Here is a 12950-nt window from a genome sequence, read left to right on the forward strand (position 1 = left end):
AAGTGTGTCAAAATACAGAGAGAGGAAGTAGGTGCAGTTAAGATTTGGAAAGATGCAGATGCTGTAGAGCAGCCACTGGGACCGGGCTGAGGAAGGAGCCTCCAAACCCCCACATTACTTGGGATGGACCAGAGGCAAACCCACTATTTAAAAATCTCACTATAGGTCCTTTCTGAGGAACCTCCATTTGATCTTCATATGGCCAAACACTGACATCACCAGCATCCCTCCTATCTTTAGGTGTTACAGGTTTGGCTGTTGAGGTTCCCAGTGGATTTGTGTTGTGGGCCAGGCCCTGCCCTTCACTGCAGCTCCTGCAACAGGGCTGCATTTCCTTCAGCCCATGTGCTGAGCTGCCCTGGAACACGTTTCTCCCCTGGAATGTGCGTGGGCAGGGAGTGGTCCACATGTCAACAGTGAAGTCCATCTGGCTGCTGTCTTTTGAAGCCTGGCAAGTAGCAGAGCAGGAAGGATCTGAGGTGTCAGGCACAACCATCTTTTCCATGATGAGTGAGGTTTGCACATCTGTCCTTGGGCATGGCATCAGAGGAGAGCTCAGTACAGATCCCCGTGAACGTTGCCTTCCCACTCCTGTGCCCACCAGCAAACCTGGTGTGTTTGAACCTTGGTGTGCAGGGGGATGTCATCATTCTTCTCCACACTTGGTGCAGAAGGAGCAATGGGCCAGCAAAGATGTGATGAAACTCTTACTGATGGTAATTCCCACCAGGGCATCCTGTGTCACGTTGCCTCGGTGTCGTGGGTGGCCTGATGGTCCTTGCTTCCCAGGTTGAGCAGCATATTCAGGTCCTGATGTTCCTCGATGTGTCATGTGCCATGATGCCCATTTTACCCAGTGCCTACCAGAAGTTCTGTGGCACTCTGGAATGGGGAAGTTCAAATACTGTGTTATTTTCCACATTTACCCTAAGAGGTGAATGGTGTCCCAGCCCAGTTCTTCTGCTTCCCTTTTACTGCTGTGTGAGCCTGAGCCCAGATACAGACATTGGGCCCACCACAAGATCTGCCCAAAATGTCATGAGTAAAGCAGGGCTGACATGGAATGGGCAAGGTGGGACTGACCACGGATGGATGTAGGACGATGGTGGGAGGCAACAGACCTCATCTGACTCCTGTGCTTACTCAGGAGTGAGCATTTATGAGATGATCTTGTAACTGTGTCCTGAAGTAACTCAGGTCTTTTCTGCCATCTATTCTGGCCTTGCATAATTCTGGCCTGTTTGTCAAGAAGCACTAATGGAACTTGCTGGGTTTTTTCACTGCGTGTTGGGATCAAGACAGTTTGCCAAGAAGATCAGTGCTTTTCCCTGTTAGCAGGCCAGGCAGAACTTCAGTTTGGTGCTGAACATATGAACATGTCCTCCCAAGCTCTGCACATGGTTTCTGTCTTCCCCTACTCTGGTTGATTGCACAGTCTGAGCTGTTCTGCATCTGTCTGGCTGTTAACAGGTCCTGTACACATCATTTGGGTTTGGAGGTTGAAGTGCTCAGTTCAGAGGAATGGATTTTTCACCTCTTTTTGTCCACTGGCTGCCAAGGTTCTGCCTGCAGAGTGGTCCTGCCTGTACATTTGCATGCCCAAAGCACAGTGGTCTTCAAAATCAGCCGTGGTGGAAACACGAGCCTTAGGAGGCAGGACATTGAAGTTCTGCTGTGGGCTGCCATGGGCTGGGTGGCCAGATCCTTTCTGTCTCCCCTCTTGAAAATGGCTTTGTGCTTTTGAAGAGAGGATGGGGAAGGAACAGGAAAGGATAGAACTGTGCAGACAGCCCTTCAGCCCACTGGATTTCAGACTGTAGGGTATGGTCCTTCAGGGGTCTGGGATTAGTTACTATAAGAAAAAGATAAAGCACGTTCTTCAATCTGTTTGTCCACGTTTCTGAAGTGTTGTGAGGAGCCTGCAGTTCTGTTCGAGCCCTTTCACTCTTGGGTCAACTGCACACAGGTGTGAAATGTCCACTGCTGTAGGTGTCAGCAGCAGTCTAGATGTCTAGATTACCAAAGGACTGAAAATGGTTTATTTGACCCTCCCCCCCAACTTGCTGGAGTGAGTCACCAGTTGGAAACCATTCACCCATGGAAATCCCAGGGTTTTCTGAGAAGGAGTTGCCTTGAGGATGGTGAGCTAGTGGGGGTGGTGAGGTGGAAGGTGCTGTGGGAGCGAGCTGGGGCTGAGGGCACTGGCAGGCAGGTGGCAGATGAGGATCTGCAGAGAGATCATTGTCACAGCAGTGCTGGTGTGGTCTGGAGTGAGCACAATAGCTTCAGTTCAGTGCTAGAAAGGATCATAAATGGGAAAATGAACTGGCAGAGGGGTAGGGACCATACAGAGAACAGCTACGGGCCTGCTTCCCTTCTCCAGGGTGAACCTTCATCTCCACGCTCAAAAGCAACACTAGAGAAGACGATCCTTGGTCTGGAGCAGCTCTGCTCTGGAGACAGGCTGGGAGAGTTGGGGTGTTGAGCCTGGAGAAGAGAAGGCTCCAGGGAGACCTTAGAGCACCTTCCAGTGCCTGAAGGGGCTCCAGGAAAGCTGGGGAGGGGCTTGGGACAAGGGCAGGGAGGGATGGGATGAGGGGGGATGGAGGGATGGGAGCAGGGGGAAGGGTTTCTAGCTGGAAGAGGGAGATTGAGATAAGACATGAGGAGGAAATTCTTTGCTGTGAGGGTGGTGCTTGTTCTTGTTAAGAACATGCAGCTAACATCTCATCTCTCTGCCTTTTGGGTCACAACAGTGGGTTCTGGGAGTGCTTGAGTACCAGTGGAAGGAAGGTTAATGTGTCTGGAGAACTTGGAGAACTAGATGTGGGGAAGGCACCTGGGAAGTCTGCTTCAGGCCTCTCAATGAAGCACAGGTAGATTTTGCAAAAAGAGAAGCTGTTGAGGAACCAGAGGCATGAACAGTATCTAAGGCAAGGTTGTAATATCAGAGACCTGTTACTAGGTGGCGATAGTCAATTGGTAATGATGCAGAAAAGTCCCGAGTTTCCAGCAAGTGTCCTTGTTTCTGGAGAGAAGTTGGAGGATGTATCTGAAAACCACATGTGATGAGTTACTCCCCTCTCTGGCCGTCCAAGATCATGCCACTCTCAACAGGGAGGGGGTATTTAACTCAACAGGCCCAGATAACTTTGACCTGGAAGGATTAGAAGTGCTGATTGTTATTTTGAAGTCAAAGCATTAGGAAATTGCAGAAGACTTGGCTGGAGTTGGCCACTGGTGGTATGACCCGTGCTCCATTGCCCTTCTGTTTATTTGGGGCAGAATTTTAGAAATGCTAGTGTGTTATTTGATTAATAAATAACTCAAGGTTAGGCACATAATTAACATCACTCAGCTTGTGTTTCTACCAAGTACAGTAAGTTCTCTGAAACGGATCTGGCTTGTTTTGCTAAGATGACCGTGATGATTTGATAAGGTTGGCAGATGTAAAACACTTGGTGCATGGTTGGGTCCAGATCCAGCACAACACCAAGTCTGAGTTGAAAAACTTAGCTCTGAGTATCATTAGCATAGTGCTGAGTGAGTGAGATCCCTCACTGGTGGTATCAGTGGTTGCCTGTGGACAGTGAGATCCAACCCAGTACACACCAGATTGGACAGTGTCCTCAAAGCTTTTCTTCAGTCACTTCTCAAGGGAGTTCATCCCATCGATGGGTTTGTCACCACCTTTGGTGGGACAGCACGTCCTGACCCTGTGAAGCACAAGTCACACAGGAGCAGGTTTTTTTCGGTAGATCTGTTGGGATCTGTAGGTAATGAAACCTTTTCTTATGCTACAGAGCCTGTTGTGTCTGCACTGACACAAGGATGTTGTGAGATTGTCCTCATGGTTGGGCATGCTGCTGCATTTCATAGAATCATAGAATGTTTTGGGTTGGAAGGGACCTTAAAGATCAGAGAATCATAGAACTATTCAGGTTGGAAAAGACCCTTGGGGTCACCAAGTCCAACCATCATCCCTACTCTGCAAAGTTCTCCCCTAAACCATCTCCACCAACACCCTTAAACACACCCAGGGATGGTGACTCCATGACCTCCCTGGGCAGCCTGTTCCAGTCTCTGACCACTCTTGCTGTGAAAAAATTGTTCCTCATGTCCAGTCTGAACCTGCCCTGGTGCAGCTTGAAGCCCTTCCCTCTTGCTCTGTTACTAATTACCTGTGAGAAGTGACCAGCACCAGCCTCTCTACAGTGTCCTTTCAGGTAGTGGTAGAGACTGATGAGGTCTCCTCTCAGCCTTCTCTTCCTCAAACTAAACATTCCCAGCTCCTTCAAGCCTTCTTCATCAGATTTATTCTCTAGGTCCTTCACCAGCATCCTTGCCCTGCTCTGTCCTTGCTCCAGCACCTCGAGATCTCTCTGGAATTGAGGTGCCCCAAACTGGACACAGCACTCCAGGTGTGGCCTCACCAGTGCTGAGCACAGGGGGACAATCACCTCTCTCCTTCTGCTGGTCACACTATTTCTAAGACAAGCCAGGATGCCACTGGCTTTCTTGGCCACCTGGGCACACACTGGCTCATGTTCAGCTGCTTGTCAATGAGGACCCCCAGGTCCTTTCCTGCCAGACACTTTCCAGCCACACTTCCCCAGGCCTGGAGTGTTGCCTGGGGTTGTTGTGGCCCAAGTGCAGGACCAGGCACTTGGCCTTGTTGAAGTCCAGACCATTGACATTAGCCCAATGATCCAATCTATCCAAGTCTCTCTGTAGAGCCTTCCTGTCCTCATGCAGATCAACACTCCCACCCAGCTTGGTGTCATCTGCAAACTCACTGATGATGCACTCTGTGTCCTTCTCAAGGTCATCCATAAAGATGTTAAACAGAAATTGTCCCAACACTGAGCCCTGAGGAGCAGCACTTGTGACTGGTCATGAGTCCCAACCTGTTCCCATTGCATGAGCAGAGACACCTCCCACCAGCCCAGGCTGCTCCAAGCCCCATCCAACCTGCCCTTCAACACTGCCAGGGATGGGGCAGCCACAGCTTCCCTGGGCAACCTGGGCCAGGCTCTCACCACCCTCACAGCACAGAATTTCCTCCTCATGTCCAACCTCCATCTCCCTCTTCCAGTTTCAATCCCTTCCCCCTTGTCCTCTCCCTCCCTGCCCTTGTCCCAAGCCCCTCCCCAGCTTTCCTGGAGCCCCTTCAGGCACTGGCAGGTGCTCTAAGGTCTCCCTGGAGCCTTCTCTTCTCCAGGCTGAACACCCCAACTCTCTCAGTATTTCTCATGGTAGCCCCTACCTGGTGCACAATGTGGAAGCACCTGACTGCTTAGCTGTAACTGATGACTTGGTCTCATGAACTGCTCTCTAATGCCAGGAATGCTTTGTATGCCCAAGAGCTACAAGTTGGTATTTGGGTTGTGTTATTAAGTAGCTGAGGAGCTAAACTGATGAGAGTTGTCATCTGGCATCAGGGAGCCGCTTCGTTAGAGACGTTCTGAACGGACAGACGTGTGACATGTCCGTGTCTGGGGAGACTCAAACAGATCAGTGGGGCAGCCTAGCACAGGCCAGCAGAGAGAAGAGACAGGGGAAAGGAGCCAGAGTGTGAAAACCTCAATATTTCACTGATATTTTTACTGGTTGGAGTCTTAGCAGTGGATGTTTGTCATCAGCCTCTGGAGCCCCATCAACCCCTCCTTTGTTTCTGGCAGCCCAATTTGGTGTGTTTTGGGGCTTGCTGTGGGTGCTCTCTGTGCTGTTGTCTCTGTCTTTCATGAAGATATTAAACAGGGCTGGTGCTCCTGTCAACAGCTCGTTTAGGGCTGGCCCAAGAGAAGGCAGAGCTGGCTCTTGGGACATCTCCATCTGTTCTGCGGGGGTGGAGTTGAACAGGGGAAATCATTCACTTGTTTCTAGGCTGGGCTAGGAGTCCTTCACACCTTTCGCTCCTAAACTTTGCCCTGAGGTCCAAAATCGTGGACCATGGTGTGTCTGAGTCTTGCTCCATTCCCTGGCTCCCCCGCTGGCCTTCACGTGCTGTGGTGCAGTGCTGGGAGGACCTCTGCCCTGCACCCAATGGTTCCTGCTTTTCTGAGAAACCCCGAGCAGGTGTGTCCTGCTGGTGATAAGATACCTGAGGGCATGTAGCTGAGCACCGTTTGACAGGAGTAAATTTCAAGTGCCCTCATGTTGGGGTTGTTTTTGTAGGAAAACAATGGCCTGCAGAAGTTTCCAGGCCACCTGCAGGGCTCCTCTCTGTGCCTTCCAAGGATCTTCAGTCTTTTTTTGCCTTCTTGCAGAATGCCTTGTTAGGGCCACAGAGATCATTCGAGGGCTGGAGCAGCTCTGCTCTGGAGCCAGGCTGGCAGAGTTGGGGTGTTCAGCCTGGAGAAGAGAAGGCTCCAGGGAGACCTTAGAGCAGCTTCCAGTGCCTGAAGGGGCTCCAGGAAAGCTGGGGAGGGTCTTGGGACAAGGGCAGGGAGGGAGAGGACAAGGGGGAAGGGATTGAAACTGGAAGAGGGAGATGGAGGTGAGACATGAGGAGGAAATTCTTTGGCGTGAGGGTGGTGAGAGCCTGGCCCAGGTTGCCCAGGGAAGCTGTGGCTGCCCCATCCCTGGCAGTGTTGAAGGGCAGGTTGGATGGGGCTTGGAGCAGCCTGGGCTGGTGGGAGGTGTCCCTGCCCATGCAGGGGGTGGGACTGGATGGTCTTTAGGGTCCCTTCCAACCCAAACCAGTCTGGGATTCTATGATATTGTTAGAATTGACCATGTTGAAAATCTGATATTTTCAAGGGTGATAATTTTCAAGCTGTCCACAGAATGGGAAATGTTGCTACTCAAGGTGGACACAGAAACCCTTCTCTCCTCTTGGAAGGGAAGTAGAAATAGGGTAAGGCAAGAGTTGCCTCTGGCTGTTTGGTCCCACCTGTGAGCTTAAGGACCACTCTGTGTTGGCTGGGAATTATTTTATTAGATGCTTTTGCTGTTGGTGGGAAACAGGAATGTTTTACAAAGAGGAGCTTGTTTCACCTCAGGCAAAGGAAAGCAGAAACAGGGTTTGAATGTTGGTTTTTAAAACAAAAAAAAATCTTTCTTAAAATTCCTTTTGGCAATCTGTTGGTTTTATTTGTTCTCATAAATGACAAGTGAGGTTGAAACCCAAACGATGTGTTATGATCCATGACCAGTGATTTCTTTTTGAGTTACTGGGAGGTGAATATTAAGCTCCAGATGGACCAGGAGTGGGAATCAAAAATTTTGAGTTTCCTACCAAGGACGTGGTGGCCTGAGAGCTGGAGTTGTCATGTTGTTCTGCTGACTTGGCTTCATTGCTGAGCTGTTCTCTCCTGTCTCCTGCAGGATGGGACAAACATTCCTATGGGTATCACGGTGACGACGGGCACTCCTTCTGCTCCTCGGGGACAGGCCAGCCCTATGGTCCCACCTTCACCACTGGAGATGTCATCGGCTGCTGCGTCAACCTGATCAACAACACCTGCTTCTACACAAAGAACGGCCACAGTTTGGGTGAGGAAAGATGGTGTTCCCAGGAGAGGGACCTCCTGCTCTGCTCTTGCTGCTTTGCATGTTTTGTAGCTCTTGTCCCACCTTTGTGGGCAAGATTGGAGAAAATGAAGATACAAATTGGCTCTAAGACATAAATCTTTGCAGCATGTGAAGTGGTTTCTTGGCTGCCCAGTTGAGTAGGTTAGGTTTTAATCCCTGGTTCCTGCTCCTGGAGGCTGGAGAGGATGGCTGATGTTTGGGCAACAGGGAGATAAAGAAGTGGGAAGTTTAATTAAAGTATTCATCAGCTGCCTGCAAGAACATTCAGTCAGTGATACTTTTTGAAGTGGCTTCTCCATCTGTAGGCCTTAACACAGTGGTCCAAGCATTCCAAAAGCTAGGATTAATCCAGCAGAAGAAGTCTTATTTAAGCTCTGTCCTGTAATTTGGTCCATTCCACAATTATTTCAGTAGTTCCCCTGAAGTTAAGAGCTTCAAAATTTTGCCCAAAGGAACCTCAGATATTTTCCAGGCATCCATCCTATCTGATTGATCTAAAATAGAAAGTCTGGGCCAGTTTCACCTGAAATGTCATGCCCTCGGATGAGATTCTCCACCCTGGATAAATTCTTGTCCATTTTTTTGGTGACATAAGACATGCTGTAAATTTTGAGAAGTTCATCTCACTTTTTGTGCTGGAATTCCTTTGGTTTGGTAAGGACAGGCACTGCTTTCCTTTGCTTCTCCTCCATGTGTTAGTTCCTCTTGGTTGAATTCCAGATGAAGAAGCTGGTAGAATACCCTGCTCCAAACATTTCTCAGACCAGAAGTCATTTGGAGTTGGTGGCTGGGCTGGTGGGAGGGCTGGGATTGGGGTGCAGTGTGTCTGGAAGGGGCACAACTGCTGGGGAGCTCTTGGGAGAGCATGGGGCATCCTTCCATGAGAGATGGAAATACTGGAGAGAGTCTGGTGAAGTCTTTGAGATGGTTAGGGGACTGGTGAGACCTCACTTGGAGTGTTGTGTCCAGTCCTGGGCTCCCCAGTTCCAGAGGGACAGGGATCTACTGGAGAGAGTCCAAGGGAGTCTACAAGGATGAGGAAGGGACTGGAACACCTGCCTGCTGAGGAAAGGCTGAGAGACCTGGGGCTGTTCAGTCTGGAGAGGAGAAGCCTGAGGGGGGATCTAATGAATGTCTATCAATCCATGAGGGCAGCAAGAAGGCAGGACAAGCTCTTGTCACTTGTGCCCTGGGACAGGACATGGGGCAATGGATTCAAACTGGAGCCCAGGAAGTTCCACCTCAACATGAGGAAGAACTTCTTTGCTGTGAGGGTGACAGAGCCCTGGGACAGGCTGCCCAGAGAGGTGGTGGAGGCTCCTTCTCTGGAGACTTTCCAGACCTGTCTGGATGCCTTTCTGAGTGACCTGCCCTGGTTTTGGTCCTGCTCTGGCAGGGGGTTGGACTCGATGATCTTTGGAGGTCCCTTCCAACCCCTGACATGCTGTGATCCTGTGACTGGGCACCTCTCCAGGGGAGAGCTCTTCAATGGATAGAAATATGTGCAGGGAGGCTGCAAGGAGGATGGAACCAGCCTCTTCTCAGGGGTGCCCAGGACCAGAGGCCGTGCGCACAAACTGAAAACCAGAGGGTTGGCACCACCTGAAACCCAGGAGGTTCCTTCTGAACATCAGGAAACACTTTGTCACTGTGAGGGCAACCAAGCAATGGCACAGGTTTGCCCAGAGAGGTTGTGGGGTCTCATCTGTGAGGTATCAGCTGGATATGATCCTGGGCAACCAGCTCTGGGTGGCCCTGCTTGAGCAGAGGGCTTGGAGCTGTTGACCTTCAGAGGTGCCTCCAACCTCAGCCAGCCTGTGATCCTGTGAAAGTAGCACACTGTGCTCCAGGTGTAGCAGAGGTACGGAGATGTGGACTTCTCTCCCTCTGATCTCAAGATGGATCCTTCCCCTGCAGCAGATGCAGGAAGCCTTGGTGCTCCTGCAGACAGAACTTCTTTTGGAGATTTGTTTTCACTTTTCCTCTGAATTTCATACCCACTGTTGGTTGATTTGTGGGGGTATGGTTGCCTAGAAGGGGCAGGTGCCTTCTGAGAAGCATTCCAGAAACCATCACAGTGACTGGGCATTCAGCCCTGATGCTTTGCACCACATCAGGAGGTCTTCAGCACTGAATGGAGCATCCTTTGAGAGTTGTGTTTAACCTTCTAATTTTAAAAATAGCTCAAATCAGGGGAGCTGCTTGGAGCTGAGTGTCTGATCTGGTGTCTTTTGAAATGACAACTATTGATCAGCCAGACCAGGTGTGATGCTCCTTGGGAAGATCTGTGCCTTATTACTTGGTGAGATTGGTCACCAGTAGAGACACTGGGAGTCATTTGTGGTCCCTAAGGATTAGTTAATTGCCCAGATTTCTCATAGCTGGATTATTCTAAATTTAACTCATAATCTGTGGACATTGTCCTGGTCAGTCCTGTCCTGGGAAGACAAGTAGAGGTGTGACAGCCACAATGGTGGTGTAGAGCAGGAGCTGCTGCTGAGGGATGAGACAGGTTCACCATACACAGCCACTAAGGTGATGAAACAGCAAAAAATGATTTCACCACATCTCTCATTTTAGTCCCTTCATTTTGGTGTGTATTTACACAGAAGTGGTGTTGGGGGCTCCAGAACTGGACACAGTTCTCCAGGTGGGGTCTCACCAGAGCAGAGTAGAGGGAGAGAATCACCTCCCTTGACCTGCTGGCCACACTTCTTTTGATGCAGCCCAGGACACAGTTGGCTTTCTGGGCAAGATCTTCATGGAGATGCTTCCAAGAGGGCAGAAAGTGTTTGGACTTTCAAAGAAATTGTGGCTCCTGCCTCCAGCTGGTGTTGGTTTTTCACCCCCCTCTGACACCTCCCTGTTCAGCACTGGTGAGAAGTTGCCCAGCAGGAAGATGATGGAGACCTGTGGTCTTAAGGGGCTCAGACGTGCTCTCCTCAGTGGGAAGCACTTCTCTTGAGGGTTGTGTTTCTTCATCAATGGCACAAACAGACACTGGTGGCCCTTAACAAGACTCTTCCTTGCTAAAGTTTTCATTCTGCTTTTGTAGAAAGACAGTGAAATGTTCCTGCAGCTTTTTTGGGTATCAGCCCAGCAACAGCTGGTGGCCTGTGACTCCCTAGTGCTTCCATCAATGTCTCTCCTAACCAGATCATCCCTCCTCTCAGGGAGGTGGCTGAGTTGCCCAGGGAAGTGGTTGGGTCTCCATCCCTGGAAATGTTTAAGAGACATGGAGATGTGGTGCTGAGGGACATGGGTTAGCGCTGGACTCGGTAGAGTTGGGTTAATGGTTGGTAGGTTGGACTTGATGATCTTAAAGGTCTTTTCCAACCAGAATGATTCTGTGATTACACCCCTACAGCTGAGGGAGGAGCTGGTACAACACTGAGCCAGCTGTGAACACTCAGGGGTGTCTCACACCTATACATTTCTCTTACATCTCATGTTCCATACATCTGAAGAGCCCAAGAGGAGGACACTCAGGAGACAGCAATGCTAATCATCTACTGCTCTTCTCTAAGCTCAGTGTCATTTAATTCCTTTCCTTTCTTGTTGCTTCCTACTGGCTTTGTTCATTGGTGAGACCCTGGCCCAGGTTGCCCAGGGAAGCTGTGGCTGCCCCATCCCTGGCAGTGTTGAAGGGCAGGTTGGATGGGGCTTGGAGCAGCCTGGGCTGGTGGGAGGTGTCCCTGCCCATGCAGGGGGTTGGGACTGGATGATCTTTAAGGTCTCTTCCAACCCAAACCATTCTGTGATTCTATAGTTCTATTTTGAGTTGGGTCCAGGCTTTGGAGGTGCTGCAGAGCAAAGGTGCAGATTCAAATTCCAGATCCCAGTTAGACCTGTGGTTCTTTTGCTTTTGGCTGTTGGTTTTGTTGGATCCAGGTGTGTAGCAGCAGAGGTTCAGGATGGAGTCTCTAAACAGGCACATTTGTGTATGTTTTTGGCCTTATGTAACAGAGGGTGCAAAGCACACAAATGCCTTAATTTACAGGCAAAGTAATAAGTTTATTTATAGAACCACAGAGTAATTTTCTTTGGGAGGAATCTCTGGAGGTCAAGCATCCAACACCCTGCTGAAAGCAGGACCAACCAGATCACATTACTCAGAAACCTGTCAAGTTTTTGCTGTCTCCAAGCATGGACATCTCCCAGGAGGCTTTTCTGGTCCCCTGGTTCAGGTGGTTTGACCACATTCCTACTGAATTCCCCCCCTTAATGCCTAACCAGAATTTCCCACATTGCAACTTGTCTCTGTCGCCTCCTGTGTCCTGTCACCATCCATCTCGGGGAAGAGTCAGGCTCTGTCTTCTCTGTACCCTCCCATTAGGTAGTGGTAGGCAGCAGGAACCCCAGAACACAAGTGAAGAAGCCAGTTGCCCTTTGACTCTCTTCATCTTGTGGGCCTCTGCTGGACTCACCCCAGTTTTGCTGCCAGTCTTGTGTTGGAGAGCCCAAAGGTGAACGTCATACTCCAATCTGGGACTCACAGGCGTTGAAGAGAAGGAAGCAAATCCCTTCCTTTGACCTACAGTCCTGCTACAGCCCAGGATGTGGTTGACCTGCTTTGCTGCAAGGACCTGCTGCTGACTCCTGCTCTGCTTGTTGCCCAGCAGGACCCCCTGCCTCCTGTTCTGCAGATCTGCTTTTCTCCATTCAGCCCCAGCCTGTCCTCTTTCCTGGGAATGCTACGAGCTGATGGAAGAGCTCTTCACTTGCGTTGTTGGACTGTTGTGTTGGACTGAGGGGCTGTTTACAAGGGAGTGTAGTGATAGGAGGAGGGGCAAAGGTCTGAAACTAGAGCAGGGAGATTTAGATCAGACATTAGGAAGAAGTTCTGCACTGTGAGGGTGGTGAGACACTGGAACAGGTTGCCCAGAGAGGTGCTGGAGGCCCCATCCCTGGAGATGTTCAAGGCCAGGTTGGACACGGCTCTGAGTTAAAGAAGTCCTTCTCACTGCAGGGGGTTGGACTAGATGACCTTCAAAGGTTGGGCCCTTCCAGCCCAACACATTCTGTGATTCTGACTTCATGAGTTTTCTGCTGGCTCTTTTCTCCAGCCTGTTGAGGTCTTTCTGAAAAGCGTTATGACATCCAGGATATTGTCCACTCTCCCATTTGGTAACATCTGTGAACCTGCTGAGAGTGCTCACCACCCCATCCTCCAGGTAGTAGAGACATTAAACTGTTGACCCTACCATCAATCCCTGCTGGACCACACTTGGAGTTGGAGCTGCTGATCACAACCCTTCGATCCTGTCAGTCCACCCAGTTGTCACACACAGTCACAGAGTGGTGGGGGTTGGAAGGGACCTCTGAAGATCATCCAGTCCAATCCTCCTGCTAGAGCAGGGTCACCTACAGCAGATCCCACAGGAACACATCCAGGAGGGTTTGGAATGTCTCCA

The 12950-nt window shown here is 50.2% G+C and overlaps 1 protein-coding gene across 3 annotated transcripts in view; it reads left to right on the top strand.

Moving 5' to 3' along the window:
• RANBP10 (RAN binding protein 10) overlaps positions 1 to 12950 on the top strand; it is a 68318-nt gene that overhangs the window by 34298 nt on the left and 21070 nt on the right. For all 3 annotated transcript variants that reach the window (XM_051629367.1, XM_051629369.1, XM_051629370.1), the window contains exon 4: positions 7330 to 7497. In XM_051629367.1, coding sequence (XP_051485327.1) covers positions 7330 to 7497 — 168 coding nt within the window. The remainder of the gene's footprint in view (positions 1 to 7329; positions 7498 to 12950) is intronic.

This window comes from Apus apus, chromosome 11, assembly GCF_020740795.1.
Source record: "Apus apus isolate bApuApu2 chromosome 11, bApuApu2.pri.cur, whole genome shotgun sequence".
In the NCBI taxonomy this organism is placed as follows: Eukaryota; Metazoa; Chordata; class Aves; order Apodiformes; family Apodidae; genus Apus; species Apus apus.